We start from the raw sequence: 20,948 nt of genomic DNA on the forward strand, positions 1-20,948 counted from the left end.
TTGCTGCCGAGTGGGAACCGTCCCACAGCTGACCCTCCGGCGGGGTCTGCTCAGTGGGGAGACAAAGATAAAAGGGATCCAGAGGACTAAGGATTGTCTTCAAGCCACTGGAGTAAGCGAAATCGCAACACGCAGTCAATACAGTAACACACTACATGTTCAAAAGCAGATGAGGAAACTATTAGGAAAAGCCACCAGCTGATCTGCAGTAACACTCAGGAGTATGGGAAGTCCAGTTCCTCAGGGCAGAGGAAGGGGTGCTGAGCAATGCCTCTGGCCTACTTGAATTTGTGGCCCAAATCTAAGCTGTGTCGTTCTTCCTCAATGATAATCACGTTGGGGAGGAGGGTTGTGAACTCTTACGAGTGACAGTGGATCCTCTGTGGGATTGAGACATCCAGAAGGGCAAAGGGAGGATGGGAGAGAAGTGGTAGGACAAGCAGCCTGGAAAGTCAGCGAATGCAGGCTGAGAGGGTGATGCTCTTACTGTGCACAAACCGAAAGCGTTGGGCGGGGGGGTGAGTTCTGACTCCCAGAGCAGCTCTGGGCTGTAATTCCAGAGTCAGTTAATAGTCGTGTGCTGTTACTGTCCTGTGAACTACCTTTTCAGGAAAAGGCTATGGCTGATGGAAATGTAAAGATTTTGTTGCCTTATCTGACTATGAAGCCACTTTTAGCAGTGTTTTAGAGGGAGGCTGCTTAGAATTTCTCTTACTAGAGATAGCTATTTTGCTTTATTTTTATTTGGTAAAAATTTGAATAACATACTTATCCACATGTTAAGGCTTTATTTTGTTTAAAATTAATTTGATGAATATATTACAATGAATACTTGAAGTTTATTTTTTTATTTTTTGAATACTTGAAGTTTTAAAAAATGTCAGATAAGACTTCTACAAAGAACTAAAACAGGTAGTACAGTAACTTCAGTTTTGACTCAAATTTGTTAGAAAACACTGAATAGCCTAAAATCTCCAATAACATGCTACAAGTTAACAATTTAGGTACTTCACCCTGTCATACTAACTGTGGCTGCATTATTTAAGAATCTTAGCCTCTTAACTGTTTCTTTAGAGGCAAGCTTAAAGAATACACTCTAATGACGATACTATATCTTAAATGACTCATCTTCATTTATGAAAGAAAACAACTAGTTGTGGCCTTACCAGTAATTCAGATATTTTCCTACTACAAATAGCAAGGAGCAGCCAACTCCTTTTACAGATGGTTGGTTCCCCAAACTTTCTAACTAGAAAAGAACTGTGCAGACAAGAGTCTTTGGGACTTAGAGATGTGCTATATAGGGTTCTGTTCTCCTCCCTAAGAAACCTCTTGAAATCTGTAGGTTCCTTCACACTTGTCCAGGTAGCTGATAGAGCTGTCTCTGTACGACCACTCTGCTGTTGCCTCAGTCACAGACGAGGAAGGTTGATGAGATGACATGTTGGTCACCAGGTTTCAGATGTTAGCATCTTGGTCATTGGGCATAATTAGGGAGACCAGTCCTCTGCGAACATGAAGCAACTCCTCCTCTTGCTTTGGTCAGAAACAAAACAGAAAAATCATCACGAGAACTCCACCTCAGCAAGTCCTCCAAGCTTTTCTAGTGATTAATTTGTAAAAAGAACTTTAGGAAGATGGGTTTATCAGTGCTTACAGGCCTCAACAGCACCCCAATCACTGATAGGTAAACTTCACAATGAGCACACTTCTGGTAGTAACCTCTGAAATAATTTAAGGAATAGTCAATATCATCTAGATCAAGGAGCAAACCTGTGATGAGTTTGTTCGATTCCAGTTACACCAGTAGTTTAGCCAAGGTATTTGAACCTCCACTATTTCTGCAAACAGAGCTGCTACTAAAGCTTAGTAACTGCAGTGATATTTGCCTTGTAGACAAAGATTAGCACTTGGGTATTTAAAAAAAACAAACCTGCAACTTTGAGAAAACACCAAAGACAGATTTATTTGTACCTTTAGTAACTACCAGATGCAGAACCCCTCGTCTGCCAGGCCATGGGAAAGTTTAGAAATGTTAGCAGTAAATCTAAGTGAAGTCTGTTGTCCAAGCATGCAATTCTTCCATTAAGCCTCAAAGCAGCTGTATCCACACCCTTCTGCCACCAGCAGACCCTGATCTGTAGAGTTGTCCCTGTGTGGTCTCAAAGCTTACTCTTCTTACTAATTTCTAAATCTGCAATTTGTGCTTCCCTCTCTAGTAGGGCTGATTCCAAAACCACTCCTATGATTTTACTCTAAATCTGCTGCTCCTAGTGTCCTAACTTTAGAACACGGGATTGAAATGGCTTTTCCTCTAACTCTAAAGGAAAGAAAGGCAATTTCTCTATAAAAGACAAAGTAGGGAGCACTGGTGGCCTAGTGGCAAGATGTGTTGCAATCCCAAACTTGTGGTTCAAATCCACCAGAGGCTCCACTGGAGGAGGGCAATCATCTCCTGCGCCAATCTGATCCGATTTGACGGACCACAGTTAAACCCCCCCACGCCTCCCCCTACACATGCAAAGTATGACCATTCCCTTTGAAAAGTCCACCCTAAATCAACTTACCATTTCCTTAAGCATCTGGTCCTGTAGCCTTTTCATCTTTTCTCTCATCAAGCACATCTGTAAATAGATGGCTGTGATGAAGTTTATCACTATACTTTTAGTCCGGCACACCAGAAAGACTACATAGAAGAGAGAACATACCTCAGACGTAAAAATATCTTCTTCATTCTCCTTGTTGTGCTTGACATTTTTCTCATATGAGGCCCTCAGAAGTTGAAGCCTAGCAAGTAAATGGTGAGTGGATCTCTGTTTCCAAGCATGGCAACAGTCAAATGAAAACGGGCAGTTTGGTAAGAATAGAGCTTTTTATATAATTCAGTCATGGAAATGTGACACTAACCTCTGTTTTTCACTCTTCTGAAGGACACTCAACTTCTTACATATTTTTTCCCCAAATTCCTATTTTTTTAAGATAGATAAAACTAGTTACGCTTTAAATATCAACATCTGACAGAGGGTTAACTACAGTTCTGTTATTCAAACAACATGACTATACGGTACCCAGTACCATGCATTCTTTCCAGTAAAAATATACTGAGTTCCCTCTGCTTCTCTATCAGAGGCATTCACTGGAAACTAATGCCTGCTATTTAAGTGTAGTTTGAGGGAGCTGATTGAAAAATACAATACCATTTTCTAAAGGAAAAAAGTATTAAGAGCAACCTAAAGTGGAGGGAGGAGGAAGTTTTCCTATACTGTAGTTCCTGAAAGCAACATTTTTATTGTGATATGAAAAGTTTACAACACTTTGTGGCTTTTTATTCATATTTTCCAACTATTTACAGTTAATGTGGCCAATTAATAATCCATCTTATATATGCTTTTCCTTTCAACCAACTTGGCTCTTATTCCCTTCTCCTTCCCCTCCAAGGAGGATTCTTTATTTATGTAAACTTTTACTTAGCTATCATAGGCAGAATTCTGAAAGCACGAACCATTATTTCTTTCTCTAAATTTTTTAAAGATTGTGACTCTCTCTCAAAATTCTCTAGTTCCTGTATAAGGCTGAACTGGAATTTTTCAAGTTTTTCATTCCTGTTAACAAAATAAAATGAAATTAAATTTTAAAACTATAACTTTGAGAAGTCTTCAAAAGAGATTTTTACAACAAACCTATGCTCATGAATTTGATGGTTCATTGCTATGATATGTTGTTGAGCTGTTTTCCAAGACTTCTGAGTAAAAGAATCCATCCTTCTGTGGTTGGTCTGAAAAATAATAAGAGGAGGTTTGGTTGGTTGTTTGGTTTGGTGTTTTTTTTTTAAGTTAAAAATAAATAATAATCAAGAAAATATTAAGAGAACTGACTTTTCCTGTAAGATGTATAAGAACTAGAAACTTGGCTAAGAAACTTAACTAGAAACTTGACTGTTCAGCGAAGCCAGTAAGCAATAGAGATGGTGGTACATTCCATCAGCTTCTAGAAGGCTGCCGTGCTAGTTAATTGCTAGCATACAGGACATTACATCTCGGAAATGTCATTTCTCATGAGTCTCTTCAGAAACAGACTCAAAGCCACATCTGAAATATTTTTGGCTTGCAAAAAGATGTATTCACATCTAGTCAGATGAACACAGCAGACTACAGAACTTTAATTCCAGCGACTTGATGGCACATAACAACAACCCCTACATCGGAGCTCTGGTGGCCTAATGGGAAGAAGCCATGCTGCAATCCCAAGGCATGCAGTTCAAATCTACCAGATGTTCCACAAGAGAGGAGGACGGGAAATCTCCTTCCTTCGGATTTTCTGCCTCTGAAAACCTGCTGGAGGATCAGCTATGGGTCGGTTTCAACTCGACACCAGCCACCAGCACTGCTAACAAAAGAACAGGGGAAGCAAGAGATGATAATCTCTGCAGAAAAATCCATTTGTTAACCAGAGAAAATAGAGGAACTCTATTCTCCCAAGTGTGCTCTGAGAGCAGAAGATGGAAAAACCATTGAAAGGAACTGAAAATTGTTTCTGAAAGCACTTCCATGCTCCTCATTCTAGTGGAGCTTCAGGAGCTGTGTGCACAGAGGCAGAGATTGCGGAAAAAGTGCACTGGGGCTGCTCTGACTGCAGTCGCCCCCTTTAACACAGACTGGAAAGGTAAGAGAAACTTTGCTCACGGAAGAGGTTTTGTGCTTAACATAATTTTTGATAGGTGTATGAGAGAGAAGTGCATTCATGGATGCGTGCTTAGTGCCAACGGACCAAGTTACTCAACAGACAATTAGAAGCTGTGGTATGTTATTTGCTATAAACATCATAACTGGAAAAAATGCAACTAGGGTGCTCCTTGGAGGCAAGCCTGGTGAGACTTGGTATTGTGCTGTGGGCGTTGTTGTCAGGAGGGGCCAATGCTTAGAAAAGAGACCGTGCTGGGAGCGGGGAGGTCAGAGAGGGAAGAGCCTCCAGGATACTGACTGCAGGAATGGGCTCACGGGGACACTAGATAGGCGAGGTTCCGATTTATCATTCCTAGGCTTGCTGTGACTTGCAGTCGATAGCACCTAACATTAAAGAACTACTCACCTGGATTTTTTTCTTAAGTTTGTCATTAATCACTCCTACACTTGAATATTCAAATTCCCAGCTGTTCTCAGGAATATAAAGCTGATACGCTGAAAATATAGGTATACTTTCAGATAGTACCAAAAAAGGCTACAGTGTATGTATTTCAAATACAAACTGGCATGTCATGAGGTTAAAGAATTAATATTCTATTTGTAATCTACAAAGTATTAATAAAGGCTTTCATACTTCTATTTTCAAATTTAAAAAACATTTGGCATAGCTATTAAGGCAGAAATAATGCTCTTAACATGGACCAGTTTGAGGTTTTTTTAAACTACCTCTAGTTTTATGACAAATCATCAGTAAATTTGTCCTCTAGTAACACTTATGCATAAAAGTGAGAGGTGTAGCACCAGTCACTTAGTTCAACAGGATCCTGTACAGTGAGCTCTGTGATCTAAAGCTTCATCAGTCTTGAACATACCCACGCTGGTCTTCACAGGGCCTTCTCTGTGGAGAAGATCACTTATAATCTAGGAAACCATCCTATTAACTGTTCAGACACAGACAGCTCACCTACTTACTCTTAAAAGTGTGATGAGCTGTGGCTTCAAATTTAGACAGTTTTGTGGGAAGCAAAGTTGCCCTCCCTTCATCTTCCTCTTCCATTTCTACTTCTTCAGAAATCTTTAGATTGTCTTCGAAATACATTCGCTTGTGAGTAGGATGTTGAGTGGGGCCTTGGGAATGATTGAAAAACAATTGAAAATGTCATAATGATTGAAAGTATCCAGTATTTTCTTGCTTGTATAAGAAAACTTCTGTTTACTTTCATTTTTACACTAACTTAAAACACCTGGATTTTCTTTTGGATGAACTTTCCCACTGAGGTCTGGTAGTGAAGGCCCCGGGGAGTTGTGCTGCTAACCCTCCTCCCGTACAATTTATAGCCTCTGAAAATCTCCTGGAGAGTCAGCTATGAGGTCGTTCTACCTCTCCAGCAATGAGCTTTCAAGTTCAGTAATTTTTTAAAAGCAAGATTGTGACAGCAAACCTGATACATGAGCAGTGTCCCATGACATGTTATACCATAATTTCTGTTGTCTTTCACTTGACGTGGGTGATGAAGATGTTAAATGGTTTTCCTAAAATACAGATGAAAGTTATTTTTAAAATTTTTAAAAAACACAGGCAGTCTTGTATTCACCAGTTAGCACTTTTCTCTGGCTTTAGTACCCAGGAGCGGCCACTGCTGCTCCAACTGTCTTGTTGTCTACCTTTTCCTCCACACTGCATGTGTTACCCTAGATGCTGTGTAACGTTCGCCTCAGTCAATTAGCCATAGTTCTGTAGCTGCGTTTTGGAAGTTGTGCACATCTTTCAAGTTAGTTCTTCCTTAATTTTGTTCTGTGCCTTATGGAACCAACTCATAGCTGATCTTCAGATGGATTTTCATAGACTCTAAGTCACATGGGAGGAGACTGCCCATCTTTCTCCTGAGGAAGTAGCTGGTGGATTAGAACTGTTTGTCTTTGGGTTAACAGCACAACTCTTTAACACCAGGCTACCAGACTGAGCTTCCTTAATGAAATTGTCATCTTTCGCTTGAATGAGAAGTCACAGGTCACAAAAGTGTAGCTTTACATCAAAGAGATCTTCCTATTTTATGAAAATGCTCATCCACCACCCACCCTTTCTTTAGACGGCATCTCTTTTGCCACTTAGTGGAGGAATCTGTGAATGTACACCCCAGTCCTCTCTCCAATTTCACCATAACCCTGCATGTTTTATGTTCTGTGCCGTCGAGTCACTTGCAACTCATAGCGACCCTATGTACAACAGCCCTAAACCCTGCTTCATCCTGTGCTAATTGCATTGCCTCTGAAACACCCATCCCGATTACCCCAGTCACTGAATTCAATCCACCTCATAGAGGGCCTTCCCCTCCTGTGCTGTCCGTCCACCCTTTCAAGCATGATGTCCCTCTCCAAGGACCTGTCCCTCCTTACAACATGTCCAAAGTAAATATCCTTGTGCATAGACTATTATAGTGGCAAAAAGCTCAACCAAACTGGCCCAATTCTAAGCCTGACAGTGGTTTAGCAACTATTTAACTTCTCAATTAAAAAGTTTCAACTTGTTTATATTTAAAAAAAAATTCTTACAAGCAAGACACTTGACAATATTTTAAACATCAGATTATTGGGTAATGATTCTTACTAGAACCAAAAAGTCTAAAAGCCATAATATACTTACCTCTTTCCTTTCTGAAAAACTTTCACTGGTATCTGGGAGTTCATTTTCTACTACCTGTTTTTCTGAATTAAAGCTGCTTACATCTGAATAAGTGCTGCAATTTTGTATTTCCTGTGTAAGTGTCACAGAATGTGTATCTTTTCTAGTCACAGAAGTATTCCCAGTTACTGCAGTGCTGGTAGACTGTAAGATACACAGACATGCTAAAGAAGTTTGAGCATTATTAAGCATTAAGTCAAAACTACCTGCTTACATTTTAAAGAAATAAGCTATTAATTGCTGAGAACCTTAACTCACAAGTTACCTACCAAAAGTTATAGCTTATTAGTAGCTTATATTTAATACTGCTTTATAGCTCATAGTTACCCTAACCAAAAGTCTAAGGTTCAAAACTCAAACCAAAATAGTTGGTGAACGTAAAAAAAATCTAGGCATTTAATTATGATAGAATTCAGCAGTTGTTAGATAAAAATCAATAGTACTTATTTCTATGCAAAAAATAAAATGCCATCTATTTTTTTGTTTTTGCAACAATAGCAAAAAAGAAAACCCCTAAAGTATTTAGGATTTCATCAAGTGGTGTGTATCGTGACACACACAGGAAGATCAGCATTACTAGTGGTAAATGGCAACTGTCTACCCCTAGACAAGCTGATTCTAAAACACAAGTGGATGTGCGAAGCGCCAAGAGAATCTTAAAAAGGGAGGAGGATGAAATACCCTGTGAACACAAAACTTCAGTAGTTAGAGCAGTGTGTGGTAAATGCAGAGCAGTAAACAGATCAGCAGAAATGAGCCAGCCCTACTCTTGGGAACAGCAGACATAGAACCACATCAGTGTTACAAGGGATGGAGTAAAGGGCGAGTGTGTGTCTCTGCACTTACTTGCTGTCACAGGAAAAAACAAACCACAAAAGGATTAGAAACCTCAAAGTTCAGATTAGCATCTTGACAGTAACGTAAAATATTTTTATGGTGTAGGGGATCTTAAGTAAAAAAGTTGGTCAATTTCACTTAGTTATATTTTCTCGTCATTACAAAGATAGGAGGAAGAAAACACCAAATGGATGTCAGAAGAGAGCTCTGAATATTGCACCAGAGCACTGAGAAGCCAAAGCAGAGGAAAAAAATCAAGATATTAAAGAGTTGAACAGAAGATGTCAAAAGGCACTGAGGGAAAACAAAGTATTACAATGAAATGTGCAAGGAGCTGGAGTCAAAAACAAAGGGGCCGAACTTGCTCAGCATTTCTTAAGTTGAAGGAACTGAAGAACAAATTCAAACCTTGAGTTGCAATACTTAAGGATGCTTTGGGAAAATATGAAATGATCCACAAAGTATTAAAAGATGAAAAGAGTATACAGAGTCATTATACCAAATGGAACTGTCAGACACAGTAGAATTTCAGGAAACATGAACAAGAGCGTGTGGTGATGGAGGAAGTTCAAGATGCTTTGAAAGAATTGGCAAAAAGTAAGGCCCCAGGAATTGGTGGTGTGCTAGCTGACGTATTTCAACTAACAGATGCTGCCCTAGATGTGCACACCAAGTTATGCCAAGAAATCTGGAGGACAACTACTTGACTGACAACTGACTGGAAGATATCTATATTTGTTCCCATTCCAAAGAAAGGTGATCCGATAGAATGTGGAAATTATCAAACAGTATCATTAACATCACATGCAGGCAAGAGTCTGCTGAAGATTATCCCAGAACGACTTGAATAGCACAGCAACAGAGAACTGCCAGAAGTGCAGGCTGGGTTTCAAAGGGGTCATGGTACTAGGGATATTGTAGCTAATGTTAGGTGGATTTTGGCTGAAAGGAGGGAGGAATCTGTTTCATTGATTATGCAAAGGCGTTTGACTGCGTGGATCACAACAAACTCTGAGAAGAATGGGAAACCCAGAACACTTGATCATGCTAATGCGAAACCTATACTTGGACCAGGAGGCAGTCCTGAACAGAGCAAGGAAACACTTGCATGGTTCAAAATTGGAAGGGTGTACGCCAGCGATGTGTCCTATCTCCATACCTTTCAATGTGCATGCAGAACAGATTATCTGGGAGGCTGGGCTCTGTGAGGAGAAATGTGGCATCAGGATTGGAGGAAGACATCGACAATCTGATATGCAGATGACACAACCCTGCTTGCTGAAACTGAGGAGGAACCGAAGCACTTGCTGCTGAAAGGTCAAGGACTGCAGCCTTCAATATGGATTGAAGCTCAATATCAAGAAAAAGATTCTCACCACCGGGCTGACTGGAAGCATCATGATATACGGTGAGAGATCAACATTGTTAACAGCTTTAGTTTGCTTGGCTCCACAATCAACACTCTTGACATCACCAGCCACAAAATTAAGAGATGTATTACAATGGGAAAGTCTGCTATCAGAGACCTCTCCAAAGTACTGAAGAGCAACGATGTCAGTTTGGAGACTAGGGTATGCCTGATACAGGCCATGGTCTTTGTAATCACTTGCTATGCATCAGAGAGCTGGACAATGACTAGGGAGGATAGAAGGAGAATTGATACCTTTGAGCTGTGGTGCTAGAGAAGAGTATTGAGAGTACCATGGACTGCTAAGAAAACAGGTTCATCCTAGAGAGGGTTAAACCAGGCTACTCCTTGGAGGCAAAGATTCTGAAGCTTTGTCTGACATACTTTGGACATGCTGCTAGGAGGGACCAGTCCTTGGAGAGGGACATCATGCTTGGGAGAGTGGAGGGACAGTGCAGGAGAGGAAGACCCTCTACGAGGTGGACTGATTCAATGACGGGGGTAATGGAGGTAGGTGTGTCCGAGACAATACAATTGGCACAGGATAGAGCAGCGTTTAGGGCTGTTGTACATAGGGTTGCAATGAATCGCCGACGACTCAATGGCACATAACAAAGATTTGGGGGTTTTGGTTTTTTCTTCTTACTAAGATACCCTGTTAAATTGTGCACTGGATACAAAAATATATCTAGAACAAATATACACAACTACAGTTGTATAAGAAAAATTCAGATGATGCCATGGGGAAAAAGAAAATGTAAACTAGCAATTCAGGGGATAGTAAAAAACTCCACAACCCCAGTATGAATATACTCAGTCATGATATTCAGGAAAATGCAAATTATAGTGAGAAACAGTTTTGTATTGGGGGGGTGGGGGGGTGGGGATCATTTGCTAACACAGGTAGTGGAAAATGAGAATCCCCCAGCACAGTTGAGAATGCAAGCTGACATGAATGCCTTATAAGGACAGCTTCTGGTGCCTGGTTCAGAGTTAGCAGTCAATGGGGAACCGTTCAGCTGGGAACGCCCAGCCTTTGATTAACAAAAATGAAATCTAGCACAGAGGGCCGTGGGAAACCAGTTCCCCACCTGTGAGCTGAACAAGGGGGGGGGGGGTCCCTCAGTGCCTCACAGCTTGGAAGATGCAGTCCACTTCCTCTGCTGTAGAGATACACAGGGGTTTATATTTTGTGTTAATCAGCTGCTTAAAAGAACCTGAGGATCCTCTAAGGCTAGAGTGCACTCAGTTAAAGGTGGTGGAAGAGAACTGCTTGGACAAAGGTTCTAGCTCTCCTGTACAGACTGCTTCCAAAAGATCCACTGCCATCAAGTCAACTCCAACTCACAGTGGCCCTCCGTCTAGTGTCCGAGGGTGCAAATCATTAGACTGCTCGTCTTTCTGCCAAAAGATGGTCAATTCAGAATGCCCACCTCAGGGAGCAGCCTGACGCACCACCCCACCAGAGCTGCTTCAGATTGCTTTCGTCATTCATTCTATCTGCATACGAAAAGGGTGGGAAGCTCTGGTGGCCTACATGGTAGAAAGTTGGGGTGTTCCCCAAAGATAGGCGATTCGAATCTGCCAGCTGCTCCATGAGGGAAATACAATCTCCTTCCATGCTATTTACCACCTCTGAAAACCTGCTAATGGGTCACCTAGGAGTTGGTTCCAACTCGATGGCAGTGAGTTTGTTTATACAGAGGGTAGATATATCTAGAGAACAGCAGGGAATATCTGAGTTACAATCATGTATCTAGCACCTGGTTTGCATAACTACCTTATCTATAGCTCATTTTTACAGAAGCAAAGTCCGGAAATGCAGAAATACTAATTTTTGTGACCTGGGGTTCAGATGGCAGAGTTGATAGGGAGTCAGTCCAAGGGTAGGTAGTTCAAATCTACCAGCAGATTATTGGGAGAAAGGTGGACAGTATTTTCCCATACTATTTCTAGGCTCTAAAACCCTGCTGGGGGCGGGGTCAGCAATGAGTGGCTGGTAGGAAGCTTCTAGCCTACTTTTGGTGTGTCCTGCTACCTGGTGGATGCCGTACAGATAGGAACTTGAAGAAATGGGCTCATCCCAGAACCCTAGCACTAGTGACCCTACAGGGCAAATGTGTTCCATCAAAATACTGTTTAAAAATTCCATTAAAAATGTCTTCCACGACTGGAAACAGTTTTCAAGAAAAAAATTCAAAGAAAATAATTCTGTCCTAAGAGTTAATTTGTAAATTACTACACATCTGATGTTGATTGCATTCAAGTCGAGCACGATTCATAGTGACCCTATCAATAAAAGGCCTGAAACTCCTCTACACTATTGACATTTATCAGGGTTCATAGAGTTTTTGAGGCATGTTGTTTAGGAAGTGGATGCCACTCCTGCTTCCAAAAAGAAAATCCAAGTTTTAAACCCAATTCTGTCTGACTCAAAATATCTTCCAATACAAAGTTCTAACGAGTTCTGAAATTCTCAAAATTAAGTTACAAAAACAATCCCAGGGGGGAAAACAATGAAAATCCGTGAAAACTGATACTAGAGTTCATAACTTGGGAATGTTACTTTCTCATTAAAGTACAAAATTAACACTCTTGCCCATCCTCCCAAGAAGGCCAAGGGGAAGAAGGTGGCCCTGGTACCCACCATGGTCAAGAAGCAGGAAGCCAAGAAGGTGGTGAATCCTCTCTTTGAGAAAAGACCCAAAAACTTTGACATGGGGCAGGACATCCAACTCAAAATGGACCTTATCCGCTTCGTGAAATGGCCGTGCTACATCCAGCTGCAGCAGCAAAGGGCAATCCTCTACAAATGACTCAAGGTGCCACCTGCCATTAACCAGTTCACCCAGACCTAAGACTGTCAGACAGCTATGCAGCTGCTGAAGCTGGCCCACAGATACCGAACAGAGCCCGAGGAGAAGCAGCAGAGGCTGCTGGCAAAGGAGACACCCTTACCAAGAGACACCCCCATCCTCTCTGTCGGGGTGAATACAATCACCACCCTGGTGGAAAACAAGAAGGCCCAACTGGTGGTGATTGCACATGACGTGGACCCCATAGAGCTGGTGGTCTTCCTGCTGGCCTTTCGTTGGAAGATGGGTGTTCCCTGCTGCCTCATCCACTGGAAGACCTGCATCACTGTTGCCTTCACACAGGTGAACCCAGAAGATAAAGGCGTTCTGGTGAAGCTGGTAGAAGCAGTCAGAACCAATTACAACGACAGATACGAGATCCGCCACTGTGGAGGCAACGTCCTGGGGCCTAAGTCAGTGGCCCACATGGCCAAGCTGGAGAAGGCCAAGGCCAAAGAACTCGCCACCAAACTGGGCTGATGTACACACCAACTCTTCTGTACATAAGAATAAACATTTCATCGTCAAAAAAGATAAAGTACAAAATTGCTCTTATACATCAACGTTTTTGCTTACTGCATATACCATGGACTGCTAGAACAAACAGGTTCGTCCCAGAAAGGGTGAAACCAAGCTGCTCCCTGGAGGCAAGGATTCTGAAGCTTCATCTGACATACTTTGGGCATGTATCAAAGAGGGACATGCTTGATTCAGTGACTGGGGTAATGACGATGGGTGTAAGACAAGGTTGGCATGGGTTAGAGAAAGGTTCAGAGCTATTATACATATGGTTGCTAGGAGGTGCGAGTGACTCAATGGCATATAACATACTTTGAGGCGCAGGTGATGTCACTTCTGTCTGCCTGACTTTTTCTGGTGGCCTAGTAATAAGATGTACTGCTAATGGGAAGGCACACACTTCCAATCCACCAGTGTTGCTCCATGGGAGAAAGACTGATTTATTGCCTCTGAAAACCCACTGGAGGGTAAGCTATGGGTCACTTTCGACTCAACGGTACATAATTTTTTTGAAGCGGGAGTGACATCCACTTCCTAAATAAATAGTTGCCTCTGGAAACTCGAACTTTGATAGATGATAGTTGTAGAGAGGCTTCAGGCATTTTGTTCATAGGGTCGCTATAAGTTGTGCTCGACTCAAAGGCAATCAACAAAAAGCACAGCTCAAGGAGCTTTGGTGATCCAGTGGGAAAGAGTTGTGCTGCCAACTCAAGGAATGGTTTGAAGCTGCCAGTTGCTCAGCATGAGGAAAATGGGCAGTCTCCCATGTGATTTACTGCCACAGGGTCAGCTATGAGTTGGTTCCACCTCCATGGCACAGAGCAAGCACAGCAGCAGACAGGACGGCCAGGATTGCGCGTGGCTGGTTCTGCTAGAAAGCAGGGCCATTATGAATCAATGCTGATTTGACAGCACCAAACAACTGGTAGCAAGGGCTCGGCCAGCAATTCCAACACGGGAAGGGCTACTTGGAGTAAGATGGAGAGTCTTGGTAATCCTGTAGCTCAGTTCTACCTACGCTACAGAGTCACCAACGGTCAGAATCAACTTGACAGCAATGGGTTTGTTTTAGAAGAAATGGTACATCTACCTTGAAACAAAGAATTTCATTTTTTTTTAAGTTTTTAATTTTATATTCAATGAAAATATATCCATATTAAATATACACATTACATAGCCATTTAAATATCTTAATGTTAAAATACCAGTTTCTATATTCATGTAAAATATCTGACATTCCAATATTCTAGCTCCATAATTCTAAATCAAAACAGATCGGTAGCAAATGGGACATGAAACTGGTTTCCCTAAGGTATTTAGTGATTGCACAAAAAGAAAGTTTGTTTTATCTCAGAAAACAGTACTTTTAGTGCCACTGGATTAGACATTTTTGTTACGTTAAGCAAAGGGACTGGGTGATATGGTGGGTGTCACTGAGAACGAAGAGGCTGGGTGATGGCTGCGTTCTGCTTAGATCAGAAGGCAGTATTTAGGCCCTGATCTTTATTTAGGAGACAATAAGAAAGGCTGAGGCTACAGCTGTGAAAGCCTTTATGAAACACAAACACCAAGGAAGTTTACCAAATATTAGGTTTGAATTTTATGGCTTCTGGAAGAAGCTCTGCTTTCCAGATGACAATAAAAAAAATCTGCCCTTCTAAAGGTAAATAATCCTTCATATTATTTTGGAGAAACTAGCCCACAGGAGTGTTCTTAGGAGGGGCCATTCCTTTTCAAAAGAGACATGCCTTTTTTTCTCTTCTCTGCAAAGCCTCACAGAGTGGCATTTTTGAACCACAGCCATTTCTCCTGAGGCATGGAACATCAGGGGCCTTAAAGTGCAGTCATCTTCTCCAAGTCGGCAATCCTGCTTCGAGGACTAATGTGGAAATTCAAAAGTGGAAAAACTTTATGCACAAGTATACCAAGAGTAACTTTATTCCTAATAGCCCCTTTAATAAGGTATGTTATTCGTTAATCTTTCTACTTCACCTAATAGTTTCAAACGTCTTTTGAATAAAGCAAATGCTTTACCATATTGTCAACTTATGGTTCAGTAACTAGAGCCTTTTGCTGTCATGTTGGTTCTGACTTTTAGGACTGCCCGGGGGTCTCCTAAGCTGGAATCTTTATAGAAAGCGTACTGGTGGCCCAGGGGTTAAGTGTTTGGCTGCTTACTGAAAGGTGGGTGGTTAAAACACACTGGCCAGGCCATGGTGAGACAAAAGTCTGCAGCTCTGGAAACACTATGCGGCATTCTCCCCGCTGCGCCCCTGGCTTGGGGGCCATCACTGTGCCATTTTCATCAAAGCTTAACGAGAGGAGACCACCACATGCTTCTCACTACTGTACCACTGTTAAGTGCCATCGAATCGTAGACGACTGATAGCAACCCTATGAACCAAAGACCTACCTGAATACCTGTATAATTTTCATCATTTCTCCATGTTCATAGAGTTTCCAGAGGCAAGCTATTTCGGGAGTGGATGACACTCCTGCTTCAGGGATCCTATTTTAGTAACTAAAGATTACAAAGTTTGAAATTTGAAGTCTGAAAGTACCTGTGTTACATAAGTTTATTCAAATCTAGAAAGCAATGTATTATTCTGATATAAAGACCTGGAAGTAATTCTGATAGAGTTCTCAACAGAGGCCTACCTCCCAGGATACCACACTCCTCACAGTGCTATATAGTTATTCATCTATCTTTTGGGCTCTTTGAGGCTAGAAACTGTATATTTTACTTAGGGCCTTCAGACCAAAATGCATATACATATTTGATTATGCCTACAGGCAAATTAGAGAAAACCAATTAGCTTGCAGAAGGTAAAGATGACTTGATCACACACGGACTCAGATAAAAAATTACACATCTCCACATATAGTACACAAAAGTCTTCACAAGTAGACTAAAGAGCAGCATGCTAAACAGAGAAAGGATTCAAGTTGTCAAGATTTTCTCTCATTTGAATCTACAATCCATGTCCATGGCAGCAAGAGTCAAGAAATTGAGGGTTTGCTTAACTTGGAAAATGTGCTACAAAAGACTGAAGTATTTCAAAGTGCTCACTCTGAGAATGTTGATGCACCTGTCAAGGTATTTTCAATGGCTTCAGATGCATGCGAAAGCAAGTCAGAAGAAGGAAGATCAGAAGAACTGACGTCTCTGAATTATGGTGTTAGTGAAAAAAAAAAAGATTGTACCATGCACACTCAAAAAACAAACCACTCTGTTTTGGAAGAAGTAGAACTAGAAATGCTTCTCAGGATGGTGAGACTTGGTCTTACACATTCACATGTTATCAGGAACCAGTCCTTGGAGGATAACAATAATAATGGAAGGCACAGGAGAGCCTCAATGAGATGGACTGAGACAATGACAGAAACAGGCTGCAGTGCAGTAAGGGTGGTCAGGAGGCACAGCACAGGGCAGCGGCTCCTGTTGTCTACACGGGGTCACTAAGTGGAAACCAATGCAACAGTGTTCCACAACGACATGGATAAATGACTCCTTTCAGAGATAACAGATAAAATATACTCACCAGAAAAAGTGGATATTGAACTGGTGAGCACCTTTCTCTTCGACACAGTAAATGTTTCTCTTTGCTTTGAGAGGACTCTCTTGAACTTTCATCTCCATTTTTACTATTTAATGACTCCAGAGATGAATTTTGGAGGGAAGGTGACGTAGATTTTGTTATACAGTCAAAATCCTGTGTAAAATCTCTTGCTGTTTTCTCTATTCCTAGATCATGACACAAACAGTTTGAAAAAAAAAAACACCAGATTGGCAGACATTGTCACTGAATTACCTTTGTCTGCTTTAGAAATAACATGATTAATTTAAACTCTAAGAACATAATAAAACCCACACATCTTAGCATCAATAAACCAACAATAGAATTATTTTTAAAATATAAATTATGAAAACATTTCTAGAATGAACTGAAATGTGTTATCTTGAGCATTCAGACATAAGCAATCTTTATATGAAAAATATATATGAAATTATATAATTTTATGGGTTACAGGAACGTGATCTAAAGCACTATTGAAGATCGGATAAATGGTCAGTTTTGAGATCAAATCTAGATATGTCTACTTGTCCTCAGGTCATACACTTATCTGAAATGACTGGTTCAGAACACTGAAAAGAACACAATAGTTAAGAAGAAACACATTAACTGATAAATTTTTAAGTCTTGGCTTTTAAAAGCAAAAATTAGCAGTAAAGATACTTTAAAATACCCTAAAAATGATATAAAAACATTCTAACTTACAATTTTTGTTCTAAAGAAGTATACACATGCCAGTGGTCCAAACAATATTTGTTAACGGTTTCTTAAGTAAAGGCAATGTCTCAACTTTTCATGACTATATTAAGAGCTCACGAGAGACGGAAACTTGCTCCAGAACATAGAGAAGCTAAAGCAAAAGAACAGCTGAACAAAAAGTTTCAAAAGGCAGCTTGAATAGATAATAGAAAGTAGTTTATAATGTGCAAAAAGCTGAAAACGAAAAGGGAAGACTCAGCATTTCTCAAGCTGAAAGAAGTTTCAAGCCTTCAAAAGTTGAGATACTTAATAATTTCTATGGGAAAAATATTAAATGAAGCAAGAAACACCAAAAGAAAATAAGTCACTGTCCCAACGAATCGGTAAATAGTTTGAGGAAGTAGCATATGATCAAGAAGCAGTGGTAAAAGAATTCCAGTGAAAAGAAAACCAGTGGTACTAAAAGGCTGTACCGAGTGGAGGAAGGGAAAGCCACAAAACTGAAGGCATAGCGGGTCAGGTGTCCTGACAAGATGCAGCTTTGGACATGCTCCCATACCTGGGAAATTTGGAAGACAGCTCCCTAGCTGACTGGAAGAGATCCATATGGTACCCAATTCATAGAAAACGACAGAATTCAGAAATCATCAAGCAAAATCATTACTACCACATTCAAGTAAAATATTGTAGGTTATTTAAAGATAGGTAGAGACAAACCATAGATAGGGACTTGCAGAAATTCAAGCTGGATTCAGAAGTGGCTGTGGAACAAGGGCTATCACTCCTAAAGTCAGATGCCTCTTTGCTGAAAGCAGAATAGCAGATATTTGTTTTATTGACTATATGAATGCATTCTATGTGCCTAGAACAGTGGGAAACATTTTAACAATTCTAGGATCCTTGTATTCATGTGGAACCTATAGATAAATCAAGAAGCAGTAGTTTAAAAGAAGGGATACCACATGCTTTAAAATCAGGAAAGATGTTCATCAAGGTTATATACTTTCAAACCTATTCAGTGTGTACATGGAGCAAATAATCCAAGTTGATCATATGAAGAATCAATGTACAATATGCAAATGTCACAAACTTGCTTGCTAAAAGTGAAGACTTGAAGCATTTACTTACAAAGATAACAGCCTTCAACATGGTTTACAGTTAAGTAGAAAAGATTCCTACACCAGTTGGAAACATGATAAATGGTTGAAGCTTGGATTCACAATTAATACCCCAGGTTGCAGCAGTCAAGATGCACTGCATTGGGAAAATCTGTCAAGGACCTCTCCAGAGTTCTAAAGAGTAAGGATGTCCTAGTAAAACTAAGGTATGCCTGACCAACCTTACAGTATTTTTAATTGCTTTACACATATGTGAAAAATTGACAGTAAGACCAAAGAGAACTTAATGGCTTTGAATTGTGGTGCCGGTGAAGAGCACTGAATATCCCACAAACTGTTAGAACAAACAAATCTGTCTTGGAAGAGCACCAGATGCTCCTTGGGGCAAAGATGGTGAAGTTTGCTCTGCCATACTCTGGGCATACTGTCAAGAGGTGCCGATCCTTGGAAAAGCGGTGTCAGCAAAAGATAGGAAGACCCGTTCAAGATGACTGTCATGGTTATGACAACAATGGACTTGAGCATTGTGGAGACTGAGGATGGTGCAGGGTTTCAGTGTATGCATAGTGTTCATAGGGTCACTCAATAAAAGACTTGATGGCACCTAATATCAAGTCTACTTTTAACAAGTAGTCTAGTTAGTAAAAATTATTAGCAAAAATTGACCAGCATTAACCAATTTAAAAGTTTGGCTACCCACAATTTTACATATAGCGTCTCAAAACTTTTCAAACTATATTTAACATCATTAAAGTTATTAGAAAATACTGAATATTCCAATAAAAGAAAAATACCTCTCATCACTTCTATAGATGATAGAGTCCCAGGTGAAGACACAGGGGAGGCATCAGGACCAGTATATCCTCCTGTTCCTTGTGGTGGAGAGTGTTCCTGCTCTTTCTGCAACTCCTTTGGTATTTCAGCAGAGAGCGCATCTTGAGGTTTCCTTGGTAGACTTATACATTTACTTCTGGAATGTATATTTTCCTCCTAAATGTATTGATAACTTTCCAATTATACTCAAGTATATTTTAGAGCATATAATGCAATAAATATTAAGTAGCTTACATACACTTTTTTTGCTCATGCTGCCATAGTAAGGGCCTAGTCATGAGCATTGAAGGACTTTGTGAAGGTGATGGCACCTAACCCCCAAAGAAGGCATAAGACAAGTGGGATGGTAGCTTATAATGCCATGAAGATACAAATAAAATGCTCTTAGGACTCAAAGAAGAAACCAGAATCTTTCCGTTTCATAGCACACAAACTGTCAGCAAAGTCTGGCGATTTCTCCACTGTGCCTTGCTGCTAACAGGAGAGCCGAGTCCTCAGGAAGAGGAGGATGGGGCTCACCGAAATGGCACAGGATAGGGCAGGGCTCAGATCCACTCTTTACTGGGTCATTAGGCGTCAGGGTTGACTCAAAGGCACTGAACAGCAAACCTGTGGGTGAGTCCATCTACTCAATGGATGCGAGTGAGTGTGGACCAGCTGCTCAGTGTGTGAAGGGTCATGATGATGGAAAGCAGTCATACTGGGAATTGGAAAGAATGCTGCCAAAGGCAAGAGGAGCATAGGACAGCACAAGACCGTCTTTGGTGCACCTGGAGTCTCCTTTTGACACTACAGCTCTGTGTGTACAATGACGAAGAATGGAGAAACAACTTGGAACAGTATTTTGATCCCTGGAATGTCTTTCAGGGGTTTCTTTAGAGAGTAAAAGGATGAGATGACTTAGGAAAATGTATCCAAGTGTATATGGTAAAGTAAAAGTGGCAGAAAATGCAAAAATAAGTCCTTAAAGTCTTCCACATGTTTTTAAGTCCTCAGAACTCCATCTCCCCATGTTTCAAAATCAACATGGAAGAGGGCTGCCTTTAGTTCCTTATTTCCTGGGTTCAAATAAGGTCAAACTAAGTATCAAAGGTCTCATTTGTAAAATAAAGACAGTAATAACCCACACAGTTTATGAGAATATATAAAGTTTCATTTATAGAATTGTTAGAATAGCAGCATAATGTCTACATTGTTTCTTTTTGGCTGAGACAATGTAGGAGAGGGATATACAGAAGTAGGCAGGAATGGGTACAGGTAAGGCAGTGCACGAGAATTTCAAGGACATAAGCACATCATGAGGCCTGACCACAGACTTGGGGAGGAAAGAGTCCTGGACATCATTCCTGGGACTTGACCAACTCCCAGAGGCTTTGTCTGCTAAGCCAGAAACCGCACCTCTTCACCCCATCACAATGTCAGGGAAGCGGCAGGCAGCATTAAACATGAAAAAAACAAACCTAATCTACTGAGCCGAGTTCCAAGAACTGGCACTGAAAAAGTTAAATGATTGGGGCTGTGGGGAAGAGTTGAAAATAAAGCTGTATAAGAACTTAAAAAAATCATCACAATACAGGATACAACAAACAGAAAAACATGGAAATATAAACCAGAAAGTCAGGACCAATAGTGCAGTAATTTCCTACATACTGGAGGCACAAAAAAGCCAAATGGTAGGAATGCAACAACCAGTGAGACAGAGGAAAACATTCAAATCATGGAGGATGACATAAAATAA

General features: G+C 40.8%; 1 protein-coding gene and 1 pseudogene across 1 annotated transcript in view; one reads left to right on the forward strand and one right to left on the reverse strand.

Moving 5' to 3' along the window:
- Positions 1-1,458: 1,458 nt before the first annotated feature.
- The window catches only part of SYCP2 (synaptonemal complex protein 2), a 96,377-nt gene continuing 76,887 nt past the window's right edge, over positions 1,459-20,948 (reverse strand). Inside the window, exons 33-44 of the mRNA XM_006896925.1 lie at positions 19,171-19,366; positions 16,527-16,729; positions 7,327-7,509; positions 6,125-6,215; positions 5,655-5,810; positions 5,089-5,177; positions 3,681-3,775; positions 3,503-3,602; positions 2,908-2,966; positions 2,709-2,787; positions 2,568-2,624; positions 1,459-1,536 (exon numbers count right to left, since the gene is read on the reverse strand). Coding sequence (XP_006896987.1) covers positions 1,459-1,536; positions 2,568-2,624; positions 2,709-2,787; positions 2,908-2,966; positions 3,503-3,602; positions 3,681-3,775; positions 5,089-5,177; positions 5,655-5,810; positions 6,125-6,215; positions 7,327-7,509; positions 16,527-16,729; positions 19,171-19,366 — 1,386 coding nt within the window. The remainder of the gene's footprint in view (positions 1,537-2,567; positions 2,625-2,708; positions 2,788-2,907; positions 2,967-3,502; positions 3,603-3,680; positions 3,776-5,088; positions 5,178-5,654; positions 5,811-6,124; positions 6,216-7,326; positions 7,510-16,526; positions 16,730-19,170; positions 19,367-20,948) is intronic.
- On the forward strand, positions 11,290-12,945 carry LOC102853801 (annotated as a pseudogene).

The sequence above is a fragment of the Elephantulus edwardii genome, unplaced genomic scaffold, assembly GCF_000299155.1.
Source record: "Elephantulus edwardii isolate Elephantulus edwardi_28Jun2011 unplaced genomic scaffold, EleEdw1.0 scaffold00193, whole genome shotgun sequence".
NCBI lineage: Eukaryota > Metazoa > Chordata > Mammalia > Macroscelidea > Macroscelididae > Elephantulus > Elephantulus edwardii.